The sequence below is a fragment of the Magallana gigas genome, chromosome 4, assembly GCF_963853765.1.
Source record: "Magallana gigas chromosome 4, xbMagGiga1.1, whole genome shotgun sequence".
Lineage (NCBI taxonomy): Eukaryota > Metazoa > Mollusca > Bivalvia > Ostreida > Ostreidae > Magallana > Magallana gigas.
This window is the reverse complement of record NC_088856.1, coordinates 24,391,413-24,414,326: the sequence shown is the minus strand read 5'-3', so window position 1 is coordinate 24,414,326 and position 22,914 is coordinate 24,391,413. Positions and strand designations below refer to the sequence as shown.

The 22,914-nt window shown below is 34.4% G+C and overlaps 2 protein-coding genes across 5 annotated transcripts in view; one reads left to right on the top strand and one right to left on the bottom strand.

The window, feature by feature from the left end:
* LOC105345323 (4-hydroxybenzoate polyprenyltransferase, mitochondrial) overlaps positions 1-22,914 on the top strand; it is a 281,500-nt gene that overhangs the window by 153,863 nt on the left and 104,723 nt on the right. The gene's annotated exons all lie outside the window — the stretch shown is intronic.
* On the bottom strand, positions 4,457-12,670 carry LOC105348892 (uncharacterized). Of its 4 annotated transcripts, none has more exons than XM_066081704.1 (6): positions 12,542-12,670; positions 11,946-11,996; positions 11,693-11,758; positions 7,129-7,182; positions 5,898-6,076; positions 4,457-5,737 (listed from the first exon to the last, which is right to left on the bottom strand). In XM_066081704.1, exons 1-6 carry the CDS (start codon positions 12,567-12,569, stop codon positions 5,303-5,305), a joined length of 813 nt encoding a protein of 270 aa, XP_065937776.1. In that variant the 5' UTR covers positions 12,570-12,670; the 3' UTR covers positions 4,457-5,302. The 4 variants fall into 4 exon arrangements, with proteins under 4 accessions (XP_065937776.1, XP_034307155.2, XP_065937777.1 ...); XM_034451264.2 differs by having other exon boundaries at positions 11,946-11,993; positions 12,542-12,626; XM_066081705.1 differs by lacking the exon at positions 7,129-7,182 and having other exon boundaries at positions 12,542-12,666.

The following is a 22,914-nucleotide window of genomic DNA, read 5'->3' as shown; positions in this document are numbered from 1 at the left end:
CGAAGAACATACTTTTCTGTTAGTACTGATGGAGAGGGATGTATGTATGTGGTTTTATTAAAATTGAAAAATTGAAAATAAAAAAACCTAGTCATAATTTTTTTTTTAGATAGTGACTGCTGTCCCTTGAGGAGCTTTGTGAAACTAATCCGAAGGTTGGACCCAAAGTGCCCTTTTTTATTTCAGCAGCCTAGTGCGGTACTAAAGGATAACATACACTGCAATAACGTAGTGTTGTGGCACAACAAGATGGGTAACATGATGAGTTTCATCAGTGAGGCAGCCTCCTTATTGATGCGTTATACCAATCATTTTCTCTCTGAAACAACTGTCCACATTCTAGACGAAGCAACTTTGACGACTTGTAATGATGAAGCAACCTTGAATGATGGTTAAGACAATCTTTATGCAAACACTCCCATGCCAAATTTACCTGTTTTATAAACCATGTACAATTGTTCATATGTAACAATCACCTACAATATGAGTTTTATTTAAGAGTAATCAATAGACCAAGTATATTGGTGAAATCAGTCAAAGAAATAATTCAGGAATATTTATTTTAGTGTTGTTACTTTTTAATTTTATTACTGTTTTTGTTACACACTGTTATAAGTTGTTTTTATGTTGAAAATATTGACACTTTTCATTGCCTAGATAAGATACTCAGTAATACATATATGTGATACCTATTTTTATTAATTTGTTATTCATGTTGCGATAGATTTACAATAATTGTTATTGTTGATTATTATGATTTCTGTTGTACATTGTGAGGACTGTTGCTAAATGAAAAGAAACTCTAGTTGTTAGTTTTGGAAGTAATATTCAATAAATTCTGAAACATTTTTATTAAATTATTTGTGCTTTACAACAACAGCATATCACAATCTCTGTAAACATTAGGAAGATACACATTGTACTAATAAATTTGGGAAATTATATAATAGAATCAATATGAACTCAATGCACGGCCAATATGCATTTAAATGATCAAGGATGACAGATATTGACCTCAGATACATGGAGGATATCGACCTCGGGCTAGCGTCCTCGGTCGATATCCTCCATGTATCTGAGGTCAATACTGTCATCCTGGGTCATTATAAATTTAATGCATATTGACCTACATTGAGTCCATATTTGTATAATAGCCATCTCTTTCTACTCAACTCTGCCTGTGGTATCCGTACAGGATCTGCAGGTGGATCCACAAACTTAAAGAAGTATATAAAAAAAAGGTGTTTATATATAATGAGAGCATACCTAAAAAAACCAAAAAAACACATTTTCAATACTTTTTTCTGTGTCTGATAATTTATTAAAGATCTCTCTCTCTCTCTCTCTCTCTCTCTCTCTCTCTCTGTCTCTCTCTCTCTCTCTCCTTACATCGGTTTTGTCTACATGGGGGTATTGATAATAGCCTTTCTCTGCAGGCTCTTTTTTTTCGACAAATTATAAAGCACACACAGACGATAAGAAGGAAAAGTGAAGAAGCTATGACTATCGGAAGTACAATTAACATACAGGAACTGTGGTGATCCGATGGATCCTTCGTCGAACTTATAATGCAACATAAAACGACTTTCATTTATGTGTGTATATTTCTTGAAATCATCTAATTTGCGTACAAAAAGGCTTGAAAATAAATCATAACTATTACTACACAAAAATAAAAAGAAAATAACTACCGTATTTAAAAAAAACTGTCATGTACACAAGCTAAAATGAACAAGTTAAGCAAAATTTTTTGTAATTCACTCTGGTAACTGCCTGCTTCACTGTCTAAGCATGTAATTACAAGCAAATCTTAAAATAAGTACTGGAAAGTAGACACGATCAAATTGCAAGTATTGGGGCGGTGTATCTTATTATTATATTTCTTAGAAAATGTGTTAAATTGACAAATAGCTTTTTGAGAATGACAGGATGTAAATTATCTAAAATTAGAAAAAAAGTCTTTATTAACTCGCTATTGTCTCACTGATCTTAATAATCTAGAAAAAACTTACTCGAAAAGGAAGAGTTGGTGTTCATATATGTTGTATTGATAATTTGAAGAAGAAAGGTATTATTATAGAGACAAAATTGTTTAAATGTAAACTTGTTTTAAAAATCCCATTTTTTTGAATTTTCAATATTACTTTCCATTCTATCAACACAATTTAATGACATTTTATGAGTGAAGTTACAGATAAAGAGTTTAAATCATTTGAAATTAGGTGTGCATTTAATTAATTTTTTTCTATAAAGAATGTGTTGAAAACATACAATGCCTTTATGATAATTAAAGTATAAAAACATAAAGTGTTCGACTCCAAAATGACCTTCTTTTGTCTGAGTTTATGATATACATATAGTATAGATAGTGAGCAAAAACCTGTAGGTATGTTAACGTGTGTTTCATATCTCAAACATTTGCAATACACTTTACCTGTATTTAGCTTTACATTTTAAAACGTAGTATTGACTTTTCACAAAAGATATGTAATGGTAATGGAAATGAATTACTTTATTCATGTAATTGTAATGAAATGCATTACTTTGTTTTGAAAAAAAACGACATCAATCAAACAAACTTGTTGTAATTTCATTTAGACCCGACACTCTAGACCATATTATGAGTACACGTTATACACCGATATTGTTATCATGAGTACACGTTATACCCTGATATTGTTATCATGAGTACACGTTATACCCTGATATTGTTATTGTGAGTACACGTTACACACTGATATTGTTATTTATGAGTACACGTTATACACTGATATTGTTGGTATGAGTACATGTTATACAATGATATTGTTATTATGAGTACACGTTATACAATGATATAATTGTTATTATGGATGCATAGAGTGTTTCGGCGGCTTTTAATAGAGTCATGGTTTTAACCTTAAGGGCTCACCTCATAAGGAGTCTACCTATTATGATTTTTACGTTATTGGATGCGTGTTTGAATTATCATTTCGCCGATATCAGAGTAACCTCTCTTTGATAGTTGTGTCTTAAAATCCGTTATTTTAATCCGGCATTCCTATGTCTCATGCATTTGCCTTTTATAAACCCTTTAAAGACAGGAGACTGTGAGTGCTTTTTTCTGTGTGGATATTAAAAAAGTTTTAAAAAAGTTTTTGGGTTTTAAATATGAGTTGATATCAAGTATATTTCGTAAACCTCATGCCTTTGTACATATATAGTAGTCTTGAGAAAAAGTCCAAAGTGTCCTCTTAATGACATATATTTCACAAATGGGAATCGTCAAAAAGCAAGTCACATTCTATCAAACCGTTAAAACGATATATTGACGAATTGAGTTTCAAAACTGTCGTAAAATTTGCCAATGACGACGTGATATTTTTGTACCCAGTTTCGACGCGTGTCTCGAAAAACTCAAATATGTCATATAATATTGCGATTGCTTTAAAGGGGCATGGTCACGATTTTGGTCAAATTCTATTTTTCTGTTTTTATTATTTACAATGCTGTTGGAATGTATTTTTAATGATCAAATAATATTTGAGAGTCAATCGTTGAGTTATAAGCAAGATACAGGGCTCACAATTCTTTGTCATGTAAACAAGGCTCGTGCCCTGTTTTTGATTCACTATACCAGTAAATAATCTTTTTCAAGCTGATTGTCTATCTTTTTATTCACTTTAAGCATAAATAAACAGTTCCCAATATTTAACCATTCATTTTAGGTCTAAAACTGGAATTTTCACTCGAACATTCAAAATGTAAACAAAAGCGTTCTTTACCTAGCGAAGAATGGTAATATCTGTAACTCGCGTATAACTGAACAAATGACACTCAAATTTTAGCTGCCTATTAAAAATGCTATAGTGAAATCGAAAAAATAAGTTTTGACAACAATCGTGACCGTGCCCCTTTAAAAGAATATACCGGTATTCGCACATTGTACTTTTTTTTTCAATACATTTTATCTGTTATGTAACATTTTTACTTTTGAAATAATGAATTCTTATGGGAAACACTTGGTAGAGGAAACAATGTTTCCATAAGATATAAAGAATTTTTTATTGGATTTAAATTTTTCACTCATGTAATTACTTCGTTACGTTTGAGAGACACTTCAGCTCGTTTTACGCAAATACAAAGAATTGACAATTTTGCCGTAACTTGAAATCATTTACTTGCAGCGTTAAAAGTACAAGCTTTGCAAACATTACAGTTTTTGAAGTTCATCAGTAAAATTAACAATTTTAGACGGCCCATAACAGTTAAAATTAATAGAGCAGCCTTTGTTCAACAGTGCATTTTCATCGATTGTAACATTTCACTGTGGCTTCCATCAAGAGGGTGAAACAACAAAAAATTGGCTTAAAATCGTGCATATCAAATGTTGTCTAACATTCAACTTTTTTGTAGGAGTTACTGCTGTGAATGAACCGTTTTTTAACGATTGCAAATGTCCGGTTACTTTTGATGGTGATTAACTGTAGATGAAATCGATTAGATAATGATTTTGGAATGTAACATTTTCACGAAGGTCAGAGTGGGGCTCTAGTTTGGCAGTGTGGTAAACTATTAGATAAATCAACACAACTATGATGAATGATGATGTATAGCTGACATAACCAATAGTTTCTGTTTTATGTGTAATCATTTTAATTTTTTCAAATCAAAACATGAGAATACAATCAGGTAAAATGGAACAAAAAAGCATACAAAATACATTTTGAAAATCAAATAAAAGAAGTCTTTTAAAAACCATTAAGGTCAAGATCTAGTAAATGAAAGGTGCCTACAGGTGAATGAAATTCAAGATATGCTTTATATCAATATCTTTGTTTCATAGGGTGTACCGGGGCTTAAATTTTTGGTAAACGCAATGAAAAATCATCTTTTAAACAACCATTTTCTATGAAATATGAAGGATAAAAGTAATAAATCTCGGAGTTTTGTCCGTTTTTGACAAATGAAATATATCTAGAATGCTTACACTCTCTCCAAAAACGGCATTAAACAAGCTCTTGATCTCCTCTTTAAAATGATTTCAAATTGAATATAGGTACTGGGATTACTTTTCCCGTGATTAAATATAGAATGTCAAAATATTGTTTTATTTTCTACGAATTCCTTTAAAGCTGTAAAACACGGGAAAAGATTCATCAAATCACATTATGACGTCATGATGGTTCTAGCACCAAAAAGACAGTCTGACAAGATTCCTGCAATCATTTACTAGATCTTGACCTTAAGTCTACATTTAAAACATTTTGTAGTTGTTAACTAAAACAAAATGTAAGATATAATTACTAAGGCGTTAATGAAGTTAGGTGTCAATTTTCTCTAAAGTAAAATAGTCCGAACGTCCTTCACCGCTATCCAATCCGGGCTCATTGATGACGAAACCGCCAGGGGTCGCTGGCGTCAAAGTAAAGTAATTCTCGTCTGCTCCAACATTCGCGGGAGAGACCGACATATTTGGCGACTGGGTTGGTGATTGTGAATTTTTATGATGATTTAGAGAGGGATTTGGACTTACATCTTTCGGACCAGAGAACTGTGGGCCATTTATAAGTGTGTTTGGGGAAGGACAAATTTGTTTCTCCATTAAGTAACTACTGCAAGTTTCTGTTTCAGAAAACCCCGACTCTTTCGAAGACTTTGGGATGGAGATTTCGAGTTCATACACAGGAATCTCTACAAATTCATATTCAATTTCTGCCTGTGGTATACGTACAGGATCTGCAGGTGGATCCACAAACTTGAAGTATAAAAATATATGTGTGTATATATAATGAGAGCATACCAAAAAAACCAAAACATTTTCAATACTTTTTTCTGTGTTTGATGATTTATTAAAGATCTCTCTCTCTCTCTCTCTCTCTCTCTCTCTCTCTCTCTCTCTCTCTCTCTCCTCTTACGTCTGTTTGGTCCACATGTGAGTATTGGTTATACGTTTCTTTCTGGAGGCTCTTGTTCTTTTTCCGGCAGATTATAAAGCACACAAAGACGATAAGAAGGAAAAGAGAAACAGCTATGACTATCGGAAGTACAATTAACATAGAGGAACTGTTGAAATCCGATGGGTCCTCCGTCGAACCTGCATAATATAATGCAATATATGACGATTTTTATTTACGTCTCTTGAAAATATTGAATTTGCTTCTTAAAAAAGGCTAAAAAATAAATCATAAGTATTATTACCCATCAAAAGTGAAAAAAAAATAACTATTTAACAAAACTTGGAAGTTGACAAACTAAAACAAAAAAAAAAAAGGTTGTTTTTTTTTTTTTGTAATTCACTCTGGTAACTGTCCTCTCCCCTGTCTAAAAATGCAATTACATGCAAATCTGAAAAAAATACAGTAACTATAAACTAGACACGATCAAGTTGAGAGTATTAAGGTGGTGTTTCTTCGTATTCTATTTCTTAGAAAGTGTGTTAAAGTGACAAACTGCTTTTGGAGAATGACAGGATATATCCAAGTGTCTCGTAATATCGCGGTACTTATTTTTTCCCCTAAAAAAAGATATACGAAGTTGTCATTTTCACATGTCATTAAGTGCTGTTTTAAAAAGCTTGTATTAGACTAGCTTTTCTGAGGAACATCAATTCTTAAACCTACTTCGTTTATTTTGTGTTCTATTTTTTAATCACAAGATTTAGTCTTATTCACCTTCAAAATTAGAGAGTTCCATTGTATCGCGGCATTGAAAATATGGAAGTCTGGTTCAGTTATAACGGACAATTTTATTTTTAAAAATATAAATGTTAATATAAGCTAACCTAAAGTCATTTTAACTGGTTAGGGAATAAAAAAGCATTTTAAAATCCTTTTTATTTATTTTTTTTTTCATCAAATACACTCTGACTTTTGAACTCGCTTTCCCTCCAGAAAAACTTATACTTGTGAGGACATTTTTATTTTCCGATATATTTGAGAACCTTCTTTCAATACATTCTGAAATTGGTGTATGAACTGTTTGTGTAAAATTGCGGAAAAAACGGGAATCCTATTTTTTGGAACATACCGCGATACAACTGAACCCGCGATATAATTATGAGAAGAGAGTATAAATTATTTAATATCAAAAAAGGTCTATATTAACTTGCTATTGTCTTAGTGATTTTAATCTAAAAAAAAAACTTACTTTGCAATGAAGAGGTGGTGTTCAGATATGTTGTATTAACGGAATCGGAAGAGTCTGGGGAAAAAAAATGTTGGTTAAACTTAAGACACATAAAAAAACCATATTTGGTCTGAAAAGTAAACGACTTAAGTTATATTGACGGGTAATAAACGGGTAAATCAAGTTATTTCACTCACACTCATCATAGTGGTACATGAGGTGTATTGACTAAGTCTTTAATTGTTGAAAAAAAACATTTTACTGGTAGAGCAATTAAATTAAAAATGCTTAAACATACACTCAATATATTGTTTAAAAAAAAAAGGGTTATCTAATTTTTTATTGAAATTTGATAAATTGATACTAAAATGCACTTTTGTAAGCAAACATAGTTCTTTTTTAATAGAATTAATATTATGAATATTTTTATGAATTAAAAGTAAATTTGCATGTTGAAATATGTTTTCTGCCTTTTAAAAAATATCACATATTTTTTGGTTTACTCGTAAAAGAAAAATAGGTCATACTTGGTAGATTGTCGTGTTTGGCGCGTTTTTATCGAGACTATAATCTATTCGGAAAATTCCGGTATGCGGGACATACTGACCTGAAATACTAAAGACCTGAATGTCATTAATTTTTATATAAATGATATATTTGAATTTCTATGTGCCGTGTCAAATAAAATGACTTTGTGTGTGAATTTTTTATATTTCCATGTAAAATGTGGTAGAAAATATTATGAAATGACATCCATATCAATTATTTACGCAAAAATATGACAGAAATGAAAATTTGAATTGATAATCTCATAGAGAAAAATGATGAGTTGAACTTTGTATTGTACAAATCAATGTGTTTTCCATTACTTCATACTATGGCAATGATCAAACAATTACTGTTAGAAATGCTTACAGTAAAGAACTCGATTTTTTATGATAATAGTAAAATGTTTAACTTCAAAACAAGTTGCTGAAAGTATATTTAAATTTACCATAAAAATTAGTACAACCAACTTTTATTTTCTTCTTTGTGGTGTGTTTTTATGTAAACAACCAATGATTCATATAACAATTATATTTTTGTGGCCCATTTGACGCTTGCGTCAAGATGATTTCTTGTACTAAATTACGTACATTAAAACTAGTGTGTATGTTAATCGATAGATTTCTTCCAAAAAATTCGATCCAAAATATAATATATTTAGTTGTTACAAAACAAATGTCAAAAAATTCATTTGACCCAGTCCACATCGGATCGATATCTCTGCCGTTGCGTGAATGGTAAAGCAGGACTTCGCGCCATAATATGTCTCATTCATCGTTTTTGCGCGCCGATTAGTGGACGGGTCGAAATTGGGATCATGAGAATACTCCACAGCACACCGTGTGTACACATAACAGGCATCGTATGGAGGGTAATCGTGTTCAAAAATCCAGACAGGTAAACTTGTAAATCCGAATATGCAATCGTGTTGATGTGTGAGCCTGAGTATGAATGAGTGTCATTTTAATCTTATTACCTAAAAATCTCAGGGACAAACACTTTAGAGTTGACCCCACAGACCTTCAATCTAATTTTCATACAGATGCTTAATTGCAGCTGTAAAATGCTGTTTGTTATTTACATGTAACCTGCTACTTTAATACACACTTTCCATCTGTAATCTCTGCATTTGTATTTCCGCTTTCTGAAATATCACGGCTGACATCTTACAAATTGACAAAAGTAAAGTCTACAAGTTTGTCGAATTTTGACATGACCATATATGGAAAGAGTGACGTCACTGATTGAAAAAGGCTAGCTGCAGGTAAAGGCATGCCGTAATTGCCGGAATAGGGTCGGAATATATTTGGTAGGTCTATAATCATATTGTCTCTGGATAACATCATTTCATAAATAGTATTATTTTTCGGAAAATTAAATATGAGATTGGTGTACATTTTATCAAGAGAATGTATAAAAGATATGAGTAAAGAATTCGATCGGCTTCAGATATCCTCTTAGAACTGAAAAAAAAATTACATTTAAAGACTTTGTATAAAGATATATACGCATTTTTATTCATAGGGGTCGGAACCCGGGGGGGGGGGAGCCCCCCCCCACACTTTTTTTGCCAAGTTAGACCTAACCATTAAGAACATAACGACAGGGATAGTTAAGCCCCCCCCCCCCTCCGCCCACTTTTTCCTCGCAACAAACAAAATTGTTCCTTAAAAGACCTTAAAGAGAATGAAATATTAATAGTGATATTGAAAATTGGAGTCATAGTAGGTATACTAGCACACCCCCCCCATCCCCCAAACACCGCGGATTAGAAATGTCATGATGGGGGGGGGATTGGGCAGGTAATTAAGATTGGAGTTATAGGTAACCCCCCCCCCCCCCCCCCCCCAAGGATTATGATGTTCATGATTTTGGGAATTCTTGTCAAGATTTTTTTATGATTAGTTTAGATGGCAGGTCGTTTATTCTAACTAATTCAGAAAAATAACAAGAGTAAAGCTGTCAATGTGACAGCAAAACGGGTTTTCTTTTGTGGGAACATAATCCATAATCCATTTGTCAATCCTGAATTGATAAATACTACCTATCCAAAGAAATGGGGTACTCTATATGCAATGTTTTTGCCCCAAAATGACTAAGTTCAACAGCTGATATTTTTTCATAATTTATCAGAAATCAAAATCCAAGTAATTTGCATACCACTGATATATATATTTAATTGATCTGCAAAAGAACAACTTAATACCTATCTTGAAAACTGTTCGAGGACTGATCGGTACAATAAGGGTACCTTTTTGACAGCCACTCGCCCGCCCGCCATTTTAACTATTTCAATAATAGAAACCCCGATAAAATTGTCTCTCAAAATTCTTAGAATTCAGAAGCAACGGAGTTACATGGGACCTCACGGCGGTCTTCGAACCCCATGCCGCTCAAAATATATTTACCCACTTAGGAAATTTCTTAATCCGTCTTATTTCTAGAAAAGAGTACGCATTAATTTATATTCAAGTTTTATTACATGTCAGATTTTTTAGAGAAATTTTATATGATATTAGGCATTTCATTTTATAATACCATGAGAATTATATTACGGAAATAAGCGCATTCGTCACATCGGCAACCTCTTCCTGTTTGGTCCAGTTTCAATCATACCTCAATTTTTTTCTAAAAATAATACCGGTGTTTTCGATAGAAAAGGTGTCGTTCATTAAAAGCTTATTGCAACAGTTTAGCTGAATATTATGTTTTACGTCCATTCCGGAGATTACGGCATGCCTTTTCTCGCAGCAAGGCAGTTGCCATATAAGGTCATGTCAAAAATCGACAAACTTGTAGACTTTACATTTGTCAATGTGTATCATGTCAGATTGGCTATTGCTGAGCCTGAAGTAACAAATGCAGAAACTACGGATTGAAAGTGTGCAAAGTTGAAGGTTTAATTAACTAATGTAAACAATAAAGTTGCAAAATGTGCATCTTGCGAAGGAACTGAGTCAAATCTTACACGTGTTTATGCCCGAGTTTTATAGGTTACACGATCAGAATTACACATATTCATACTCAGGCTCACACAGCAACATGATTGCATATTCGGATTTACAAGTTTACATGTCTGGATTTTTGAACACGATTACCCTCCATAGCATCGGGGGTGGGAGGGGCGGCTACCCCCCCCCCTCCACGCACACACACACACACTTTTTGCAGCAGACACTTTTCTTAACTTTACATATAAAATATGAAAATATCATGGATTTCCCATATCATGGAACCCCCCCCCCCTCTCAACTTTTATCGGAGCCTTTAATAAATGAAACTAGAAATAAGGATTTTTAATTGAATTGAAATGAAGTTACAATTAGGTTTTTCGAACATGATTTTGAGAATTCGCCTTTTTTTAATTGAGTGTCAAAATGTTTTGGATGAAGCTGCCCCCCCCCCCCCCCCCCCACACACACACACTTTCAAAATAATGCTACGTGCTTGAATATCCTTTCCTATTTTCTATTATTGGAAATTTTAAAAAGTGCATTTCAGTTGATTATGCATATTGATATAACAAACACAATTTAAAAATTTGACTGTTTTATCTTCCGCTTTACATGCATGCTTCCATTGAATAATTTTGTTTAGTCAGGCAAGCTTTTTTGAAAGCTATTACTTGTTTGGTTACATAGCTATCAAAAATCGATATGGATGTCAACACATGGATGTTAACTGCAAAATTACATGTACAACGGTTATCCTTTCTAATATGATTAAAATTTTGTTTTACAATTTGAGATGGCTTTACCATTGTATCTCAGAGAAAAACTTCAATTTTCCCCAAACTGCATTTCGCCCGTTATAACATGTACATGTATGCATGTTGTATGCTGTGTCATTTCAAAACCATCCATACAGATTTGTATGACATTTTGTTGGGTCAAATAAGCATATATACTCTTTATCAAAGCAGTAGTATTTATTTATATCGTTCTTCTTCCTTTATTTCTTTTTTCTTTCTTTTTCTATCTCTTTTTTTTTCTTTATTTCTCTCTCTTATATTTAGCATTGACGTTTATTGAGGAAATACCTGATAAAGTAGATAATATTTCATTCTCTTTACTTGTTGTACTTGGTTGAGTTGAGATCGTGCAATCTGTAATTAATCAAAGAAAAAAATAATGGTCATTTTTCTCTTAAATATTTGAGTTGATAATCAAAGATAGATTGTAATACATGTACTACATTGTTTAATCGATTCTGATCTTGAAGTTTGAATATATGCATATTAATGAGACATATAGCATGTACAAGTAGACCCAAGTATTGAATGATTTATTTACCTATATTGTCCCCTCTGCAACGACCAGAACGATTTTGATTAGAAGAACCTGCTACGAATATAATAAACGAATATCAATAAACATCGAAGTCCAGTGTAAAATTATTCATTTGCAACATTTAAAAATGATTTCCCATTCGCCACTCTTCTTTTGCTCCTATGTGCTATATTCAATGATAAAGAAATCTTTCTTTCCAAGGATTGTCATTTCTGATAGACAAATCGATCCTTTTTAGATAAGGAACGAAGAGTTTAATGTTGGGATTAATCTTCGTTAACAGTAATCTATTTTGATACAATCAATGGATAAATAAAAAATATATATTTAAAATTTACATATTTTTGGGGAATATAATCTATTGATAGACTATTGCACATTCGTTGTATGGTTACTCATATATATTGAGTGCATTTCAAATACAAATGTATCTTCTGTTCAATAATTATACACATGTTTACGTGTCTTCGATTCTTAGCTGCATCCTTGACATACATTTCAGCGACAATATCGATCCAACAGGTACACTAAGAAATTGATCATCACATGAACTAAAATATACGTATACCACGAAAACAATTAAACAAATAAATACTTACATCTATTGTCATTGCTACCAGTAGCCATTGCAAGCGCCTTTCTCCACGCGCTGGTATGTCGTCGCTGTGTCACCTTGTTTACTTCCCATATACAATTGCTTCTTTATGCTCAAGGAAGGCGTGCGTATCTTTATCCGAACATCACTTCCTGTTCCGAAATGACTGTTCGACATTTTAAAAGATGACTTGTATAGAAACAAAAGCACTGTGACTTCCGTATAAACTACATGCAGAATGACACATTTTATGTTTATTAGGGAAAACTTAGGGAAGCAAAAGTGTATTATGTATTAATTAAGCTATCTGATTATAGTTACAGTACTGTAACAAAATGGCAATCGTTCTAAAAGTCATATGAAACGATGTCCTGACCATATTGAGTTATATACGGGAATGAGTTTATAAGTGCCTATTCAATAAGACTGACATTGTTTTTTGAGTATTCTATGCAAAATGTGAGCGCCACAGTCGATCAAAATCACTTATTCGCGAAAAGGAACATTGACTTACGCGGCTTACCTCCCTTGCTTATGACGTCAGTAAGACCCAATAGCCTTATAAAGCTATGTTGTGAATACAAATATCCATGTCATTTTGCAGCATTTTAAACGAAAAAAAAAATACTATTTTATATAAAAACTTGTATAATTATACAATAATCAACCACGTCAGTATTTTTTCTCTCAAGAAATGAAATCGTGTGCGTTTATATTTAATAGCGTGTACATATTCAGTTTCGAGACTGCATGGAGAATGAATGGTTTTCTTCATAGATCCACATGCAAATATAATATAATTTTAATATATGCATGTATATATGTTTTATTTCGACCTTTTTAATGAAATTGACAAATTCAAAAATAACTGATCGTTTTTTCCCATTTGCACGTTCATGCGATTCATTAAGATTTTTCTTCTAAACTTATGGGCCTCGTGGTGCCTCATTCGCTTCACGATTATATTGTTCGTTTCGCTTTCAAATTCACAAATATGTTACCATTTAACTGTAGCCGGTGTTTTATTAAGGAAAACAAGTCCGGTTGTGGGTTATCTCACTTTATTGCCTGACCCCAGGACTATATTATATATGGGATCAGCCCTACAATAATCAACATAAATATTAATATACATTATGACAAACAATAATTTCATTTGCACGCTAACATGTATTTGTTATATAAGTAAAACACACAGTCCCACAGCCTCTAACATTGGTAATAAAATAATTACGTTTATGTTATTGAACTTGATAATTTAAAATGATATCAGCAACTATATACTCAGTTACTTGCTATAATTGGCTATAAAATAGTACTCTAGAATTACATATAATATAAATGTAATAATGTGCATATCTAAGGATATCGTACCGATTTATGGAATCGAGCTGAATCTAATCTAACTATATCTGGGCAATGTAGCTGTCACATATACCTGGAACAGTGCCGTATTTCAATTAAAAAGTACATGAAATATTAGAGCATAGAATACAGCGTTACAAGTAAACTTCAACATTACGTTTTAATTATTTATAAAGTAAAATTATCAGAATACTAAATTAATATATACTTCTGGCAGACTATAAAAATATTCATTCACTCATTCAAAAGAGGAAATATTAGCAGGAGATAAAAACTACTTACTGTGCGTTCTGTATGAAACTATTTATATGTACGTAATGGCTAGAATATGCTCTGCCTACGCCCTGCGTCGTAACTGGTCTGGTCACTCTCAGAACCTGTTAACTGGTTTTTATAAAATGCACGACCCGCCAAAGTGGCTAGGCCAATCAAATGCGTTGATGTTTTTACATACAACTGTCTCGTCGATCAGGTCGTTTAGTTATTAATAGTAACATGCAAAAGAAGAAGATGAATATAGAATGAAATGATGATTTGATGAAAACAACATGAACATGAGCACATATTTTATTTTATTTAAACACACATATTGATCTTTTTATTTAATAAACAAACACACGCAAAATCAACACTACCACATACTCCCCCCGACTGGAAAATGACGTCCTCGTCATTTAACTACGCATATTATATCGAACACGTTTTATATGATTATAGTTACGAGGTTATCATATGAAACCATACGCATAACTTTCACTATTTACAGTAAACGCAATTGATTCTCGCAACGGTATATTATCATCGGCATAAAAACAGCTAAAAATAAAATCAATGTTTAATAATATCGAGCATCGTTTCGATTATCTTATTCTCAAACCCTTTACAGGTACCTGTTAAAAGCATACTTTGGAGGTATTTCAACTTTTCACCTTGTTTCCACTCCAGATCTTTCGTTTGCTTTTGTTGAATTGGGTTGACGTACTCACCGCTTCTTAACCATGCTGGTTGTTTTCTTGTTCTTGTGCTTCTTCTTACATCTCTTTCTTGTCTCTCTTCAGTTTCATATTCCAGTGCTTCCATTTCCTCATCAGATAGAGCATTAACTGCATCTGTTTCTTCTCTTCCCTCAGCTAAAGGTAGCTGATGTTCAGCAAAACTGTTGTCTGTGTCATCAGCTCGTTGGGCGTCCCTAACGTTCTCCCTTTGCTGATCTTCTCCAGTAACATCTTGTACATGTACATCATGTGGTGTGTACTCCTCTGTTACTGCGTATTGTACCGGTACATCTATTTCTGATTCACTTTCACTGGATTCGTCACTAAGTTCTGATTCATCATCTCCGATTTGATGCTGGTTATTTTGTGGTGTTATAGCAGGTGGTATTTCTTTGGTAGTATATTTCGACTGTCTTTGCCGAAATCCATCCAAATGACCAATGGGAAGAAGTAGATTTCGGTGGAGTGTCCTTTTCCTTCCTTCCCCATTTTCCTTGAATACCGTGTAAACAGGAATTGTCGAGTTGGGCTGCTTCTGGACAATGTAAACATCTTCTTCCCACCTATCTGCTATTTTATGTTTACCCTCGAAACTTACAATTTTTACAAGCACCCGATCTCCTTCTCTGATGTTGCATTCCCTTGCTTTCAAATCATAATAATCCTTTTGCTTATCACGTGCTTGTGCTGCTGCTGTTGATGCAAGCTGATATGCCTTCTTCATCCTCCCCCTAAGATCCTCCATGTATTTTGTCAGTGTCTTTTGTTCTTGCACATTGATTCCAAATGCCAAATCAATCGGGAGTCTGGGTTCACGGCCGAACATTAGACAATACGGCGATTCGTTTGTACTCTCATGACGAGTACAGTTGTACGCGTGAACCAGCGGTGCAACATGGGACTTCCAATTGATTTTCTGATGTGGTTCAAGGGTTCCCAACATATCCAAGAGAGTACGGTTAAATCTCTCAGTCATGCCGTTCCCCATGGCATGGTCGGGTGTTGTCCTCGATTTCACCATCCCCGTGATGTTACATAACTCTTTTATGATCTTGCTCTCAAAGTTGGCCCCTTGGTCGCTATGTATTCTAGATGGTATCCCGTAATACGTTATAAAATTGTTGTACAAAGCTTCTGCTGTTGTCTTTGCAGTCATGTTGCATGTAGGTATTCCATGTGCTAACCTAGTAAAGTGGTCTGTGACTACTAATATGTGTTGGAAACCTCCTTTAGATTTCTCAAGCGTCAAAAAGTCCATACAGACAAGTTCTAACGGGTAGTATGTTTTGATTCCAATAAGTGGGGCTCGCTGATTAGTTGATGTTTTCCTACAGACGCATCTCTGACAATTTCGTATCCAGTCTTCCGTATCGCTAAACATCCTGTTCCAGTAGAAACGATCTCTAATCAAGGACATTGTTCTCTCTCTCCCTCCATGTCCAAACCTATTATGCAATTGTTCTAATACAGTATTGACATAACACTTTGGAAGAACAAGTTGTCTTTTCTCATTTCCGTGGACTGTTGTTTTCCTGTACAACACACCATCTTCGATGTACAGTCTTTTGAAGTTCTTGATTAAGGCGTATGAGTCCTGGCCAAATGACAACTGGTGCATCTTAGGTTTCTTCCCCAATTGAACATGATGCTTCCATTCCATAAGTATAGGGTCAGTATTCTGTTTTTCTTTCGAGTCTATTACAGTTGCTACTGCTGAGCTGCTTGTATCACTTTCAAGGGTCTTTGTATTTAAGGATATGCTACAAATCAATCCTTCAAAATACATAGAGTGGCATATGGCTTTGACAGAATCATTACCTATAACCTCTGTATCATTGGTCATTCTGCTAAGTCCATCTGCATCCTGATTTTTCTTGCCTGGTCTGTATACTATGTTGAAATTAAAGTTGGATAGTTCTGCAAGCCACCGATGTCCTGTGGCATCCAGCTTGGCGGAAGTTAACACGTACGTCAGCGGATTATTATCCGTATATACAGTAAAGGAATTTCCATACAAATAGTCTTTAAATTTTTCCGTTATGGCCCATTTGAGCGCAAGAAATTCCATTTTGTGGGCAGGGTAATTCCTTTCCGCTCTGGAGAGACTCCGACTGGCATAGCTTATCACTCGTTTTGTTCCGTTTTGGTTTTGGTATAAAACAGCACCGAGTCCTTGTAAACTTGCGTCAGTGTGTACCTCGAACGGTTGAGAGTAGTCTGGAAAACCCAGGATTGGCGGAGTTGCTAAGCAGTCTTTCAGTCTCTTAAAAGCTTCCTCTTCTGTGTTACCCCATTTCCATTTCTGTTGCGCTGATTGCTTCCCCTTCTTTTTGTCATTTGGTATTGGCATGAGCGCTGTTAATGGCTTGGCTATCTTGCTAAAATTTTTAATGAATCGACGATAATAGCCAATGAAGCCTAAAAACCACCTCACATCCTCAGGTGTCTTTGGTGTTGGCCAATTTCTCACTCTTTCTGTCTTCTCTGGATCTGTCTCTATTCCTTTCTTAGAAACAATGTGTCCTATATATTTGACACGCTGCATCAAAAAGCTGCACTTCTTAGGTGATAGTTTAAGACCTGCTGTTCTTAATCTGTTGAACACTTCTTCTAATCTCTTCATGTGTTCCTCATACGATTTCGCAAAAATGATTATGTCGTCCAGAAAAATCATGCATGTGTTAAGGTGTAAATCGCCAAGGATCTCTTCCATTAGCCTCTGATACGTCGCAGGACTATTTGACAAGCCAAAGGGCATCCTGTTATATTCGTAAAACCCCAGAGGGCCGACTGTAAACGCAGTGCGCTCTTTGTGCTCCTCTTTGATGTTAACCTGGTGGTAGCCTGACTTTGCATCTAAGACAGTGAAGAAAGAATTTCCACTCAGGTTCTGCAAAATTTCTTCAACTATAGGTAGTGCATAGGCGTCCTTCTTTGTTCTGCTGTTTAATTGCCTATAGTCAACACACATCCGCAGTTCATTATTTTTCTTCCTGCATAGCACGACATTGCTGGTGAATGGAGATTTACTCTTTCTGATGATTCCAGCATTTAGAAGTTGTTGAAGATGGTCCCTCACCTCTTGGTACATAGCAGGAGGAATGCGTCTCGACCTCTGCTTAAATGGTGTGTCATTTTCCAGTTCAATGCTGTGTTCTACTGAAGTGACATGTCCAATATCTGTACTGTTCCATGAAAATAAATCCAGATTCCTAGTGAGAAACTCTTTTGCCTCTTTATACTGAGTAGCTGTTACATTTTCTATGTCAATATTAAAGCTGTCTACTCTAGGATTGATTTCACTATTTCCAATAGATAACTCCTCTATGTTCACTACTTGTAATTCGCACAGTATTTCTCTGGGTGAAATGGTTACTGTTGAAGTTGTTATATTACAAATGTGAACAGGTACAGCATCCTTTCTCCCATATTTGTAGTTGATGATAGTAGGAACTATGTCCAAGTCTTTGGGTATACGAGATTCATTTGATGCTTGTAGCATTGCACAGGATTCCTGATACCGCATTTGTTTATCAACATATCCCATGACAGTTTTCTGGCTGTTTGGTGGAATAGTGATTTTTGCTTCCTCTGCAGATTTTACAATTCCAAGCTTGTAGCCATTCCTTCTCAGCTCTTTCTCTCTCTTGGACAGACATTGAAAGGCTAAAAACCAGGGTGTATGAAGATTGGCTTTCTGTAAATACCTTTCTCCATGAATTACTTTTGTATCTTCTAGCAAAGTTTTTAGAATATTTGTTCCCAATAGTAATGGTACTGATTGGTGATAATTAGTGTCTTGTACTATCAGGAACAAACAAGGATAAACTCTGTCATTCTGCAGTCCGGGAACTATGATCTCTGCTTCTATGTATCCTTCATATGGCAAAGACTTTCCATCCACACCCTGTAATTCCAAAATTCCATCAAAACTTCTTATTTCCGTCTGTGGAAAATTTTCTTTGTAGAATGATAGCGCTAGTGTTGATACTGTCGAACCGGTGTATAACAATGCTCTTGTCATTTTGTTTTCAATAATCAAATCTACTTCACATGCTTCTCCAACTAAATTTTCTCTGGTGACTTGGCGCATCTGCTGTATGCGACCTATCGTCCGCGCCTTGACAAAGGTCGTCTGAAGTTTAAAGCTCTGTTTGAGTGGTCCAGTCTGACTCTACAACCAATAGCTATATGTCCATTCTGATTGCATCTATGACAGGTAGGTTCTTGGTTATCTTCCGTATTTCCCATGCTTTGCTGATTTCCCATCATGCTTTGCTGAGGATCCCTATCCTGGATATATCCTCCTCTAGGCCTCCACTTCTGGTATCCCCTGTTGTTGGGTCTATTCCACCCTCCTCTGTAATATCCTCTGTATCCATCATTTATCTGTTGTATTTGAGTACAACTGTCCTGTGTACTTTGTTTCCCTTCATTTATATCTTTTTTCATGTCTGTCACATCCAGTGATAGTTTCTGAACCATGTCTTTTAGTTGATCTATGTTAGATTGAGACTCTGTTGTTGTAACTTGTTTTACTTGACCAGATGTGAATGTTTTCCTCTTGTTCATTTCTTCCTCTTTCCTTCTTACAGTTTTTCTGAGTTCATCAAAGTCTCTTATTTTCTCAAAGATGTAACCTGTAGTATCCTGCAATGTTGACTTCATTCCCTCATAGAACATATTCCGGAGCATTTCATTTGCCTCTGATGGTTTGACTTGTTTTAAATGTATGGCTTTATTAATCAGATCTTCTAGTCTGCATCCCCAGCTTGCTACATCTTCATCATCTTTTTGTTTTGCACTAAAAAATTCTGAAAGGATGCTTGACTTTGTGTCAATTGTTCCAAAGATGCTTTCCAGTTTGTACAAAATGTCATCAACTTTTGCATCTGCTCCTAGTCTCATGATGACTCTGGCGGCCTCTCATCGAACGGATCTACGAATTGCTTCTGTTATAGTGGCATCTGAGTACTTGTCCTTGCATAAACATTCAACTTCGTACTTCCACAGATCAAAGGTGGCATCTCCTTTTTTATCTCCAGAAAAGTTAGGAAGTCTTGGAGTTTGGTATGTATTTGGAGATTTGTCCTGTGTGGATGCGCTGGCAGTTGCCCCATCAGATTTTGGCTTTGCTCCTGTGGAGAAATCAAGTAACCACTTTTGAAATTTTTCTTTAGATTGCAGGTTAGGTTTGACTCCCATCTCTGTAAGCCCTTCCGCCATGGTCTTAAGTTCCTCATCCTTGAACTCATCTGTCAGTGGCATTCTTAATTAAGTACAATGTTTCTCAATCTAACCCCAAAAAACAAAATCAACAATGTGACAATAGAAATAATCAGGTTTCAAACATCAAAAACACACCTGAATCCAGTTCAAAAAAAATTAAACAAAATTAATCCTGCTATCAAACAATTGGTTTGGGCTCTGAGTAGATTATAAAAATTAATTTCAATCTATGAAGGAAAAAAAATCAACTTTTTTTCTAAATAAAGGAATAAATTTCCAAAAATATCAATAACTGAGAAAATAATGGATAAGTTTTTTTTTTCAGGAAAAAAAATTCAAAATAATTTACTGAGTAAATTTAAAATGTGCCTAACAAAATTTAAGTTAACTGATCAAAGGGAGGTAATCCAAAATTTTGCAATGACTCAAGGGTACACAGGTAAAACATTTTCAGAAAAAAAATTAAAGAAAAGATAGTAAACACAAGATAAGCAAAAAATCAACTATCTCTATCCAAACAATACCTTAAAATAATTTGGCCTTAATCAATAAAGAACAAAATTCTGTGTTACAAAAAAAATTGTTTTCAAAATTCAGATTCAATACACACAAAATATTTGACCGGTCAGTATTCAAAAAAAAATCACCACAAAAAATCTAAATCAAATATGACACAAAACTATCTAATCTACAAAAATCTTGGAAAAAAAATAACTCAATATGAACAACCCAAGTACCTTTTAGAAATTAAAATAGCGCAGCTGTCTTCACTGTCAAAACGCCGATCACGCGAAGTGCACTCAGTCGGAACCGAAGGGCGGAAACTATAACGATTTTTTTTTCCGATTCGAACACGTTATAGATCTGCGTACAGAATGGATTTGCGATTTAAGCAATACTGATATGGACTACAAGTATGCAAAGTGAATGAAACAATGAAATGATTTAAAACATGCAATTAGAAGGAAATTGTAAGTTTCGTCACAGGTATACTCAACCTATTGACAACAGACAAACTTTAAATCAGACGCTTCCTATCTATTCGCTCTGTCGCTATACAAAGGGCAGTGTACTTGATGTAATGTGGTTTAAGTGCTATGGGATGAAGGATATTAATAGAAAGTATAGTATTTTCGCTATCACCCTCTTTCACTACTTGACAAGTAACAATTATTCGAAATAAAAATATGCTACGATATCAGCCCAGGTGAGACTACAATATATCAATCAGCTGATTCTCTGTGACTCAAATAAAATGATTACTCTAGCGTAACGATGAACACAATAGTAAACACTGTAAAAAATTACAGACCTTACTCGGTGGGACTGTGGAATTTCACATATTCAATAAAACAATGAATCACAAGAATGCGTGCAATATAAGTTGAAATGTGTCCGTGATGAGAGAAAGTCCGGATCGTCACACGTTCGGGCTCCGCTGCTGATCCGAAGAACGAATCCGTCTTGTTCTCCTATGGCAAGGAAAGTCCACCATTCACGGCCTTCACAAGCTAGTAGTTGGTCGAGTGGATGGTCCTCATAGTCCGTGGTCAATCACGTTGGGCGCCATTTGTAGCCGGTGTTTTATTAAGGAAAACAAGTCCGGTTGTGGGTTATCTCACTTTATTGCCTGACCCCAGGACTATATTATATATGGGATCAGCCCTACAATAATCAACATAAATATTGATATACAATATGACAAACAATAATTTCATTTGCACGCTAACATGTATTTGTTATATAAGTAAAACACACAGTCCCACAGCCTCTAACATTGGTAATAAAATAATTACGTTTATGTTATTGAACTTGATAATTTAAAATGATATCAGCAACTATATACTCAGTTACTTGCTATAATTGGCTATAAAATAGTACTCTAGAATTACATATAATATAAATGTAATAATGTGCATATCTAAGGATATCGTACCGATTTATGGAATCGAGCTGAATCTAATCTAACTATATCTGGGCAATGTAGCTGTCACATATACCTGGAACAGTGCCGTATTTCAATTAAAAAGTACATGAAATATTAGAGCATAGAATACAGCGTTACAAGTAAACTTCAACATTACGTTTTAATTATTTATAAAGTAAAATTATCAGAATACTAAATTAATATATACTTCTGGCAGACTATAAAAATATTCATTCATTCACTCATTCAAAAGAGGAAATATTAGTAGGAGATAAAAACTACTTACTGTGCGTTCTGTATGAAACTATTTATATGTACGTAATGGCTAGAATATGCTCTGCCTACGCCCTGAGTCGTAACTGGTCTGGTCACTCTCAGAACCTGTTAACTGGTTTTTATAAAATGCACGACCCGCCAAAGTGGCTAGGCCAATCAAATGCGTTGATATTTATACATACAACTGTCTCGTCGATCAGGTCGTTTAGTTATTAATAGTAACATGCAAAAGAAGAAGATGAATATAGAATGAAATGATGATTTGATGAAAACAACATGAACATGAGCACATATTTTATTTTATTTAAACACACATATTGATCTTTTTATTTAATAAACAAACACACGCAAAATCAACACTACCACATAACTATTTTTAGTCTAAGAGAAATTTCTTCAAATGTTTTGTTTTTGAAACGTGTACTTATATTGATATGTGCGGTGTTTTGATTTGTCAACGTGTATGTGCGCAATCTGATTAAAATCAGCCGTTCTGATACGCTACCGCGCTTGAGAGCGGTAGCGTTTCAGAACAGCTGATTTTAATCAGAGTGTGTATGTGCGGTGTTTACTCACAGATCCCTT

Coding starts and splice junctions, on each gene's coding strand:
- LOC105348892 (XM_066081704.1), bottom strand. CDS start 12,569: ATGGCTACTGGTAGCAATGACAATAGAT. Junction 7,183..11,692: donor AATATTATCTACTTTATCAG/GTATTTCCTCAA, acceptor TTTTTTCCCCAG/ACTCTTCCGATTCCGTTAAT. Junction 5,738..5,897: donor CACATGTGGACCAAACAGAC/GTAAGAGGAGAG, acceptor TTATACTTCAAG/TTTGTGGATCCACCTGCAGA.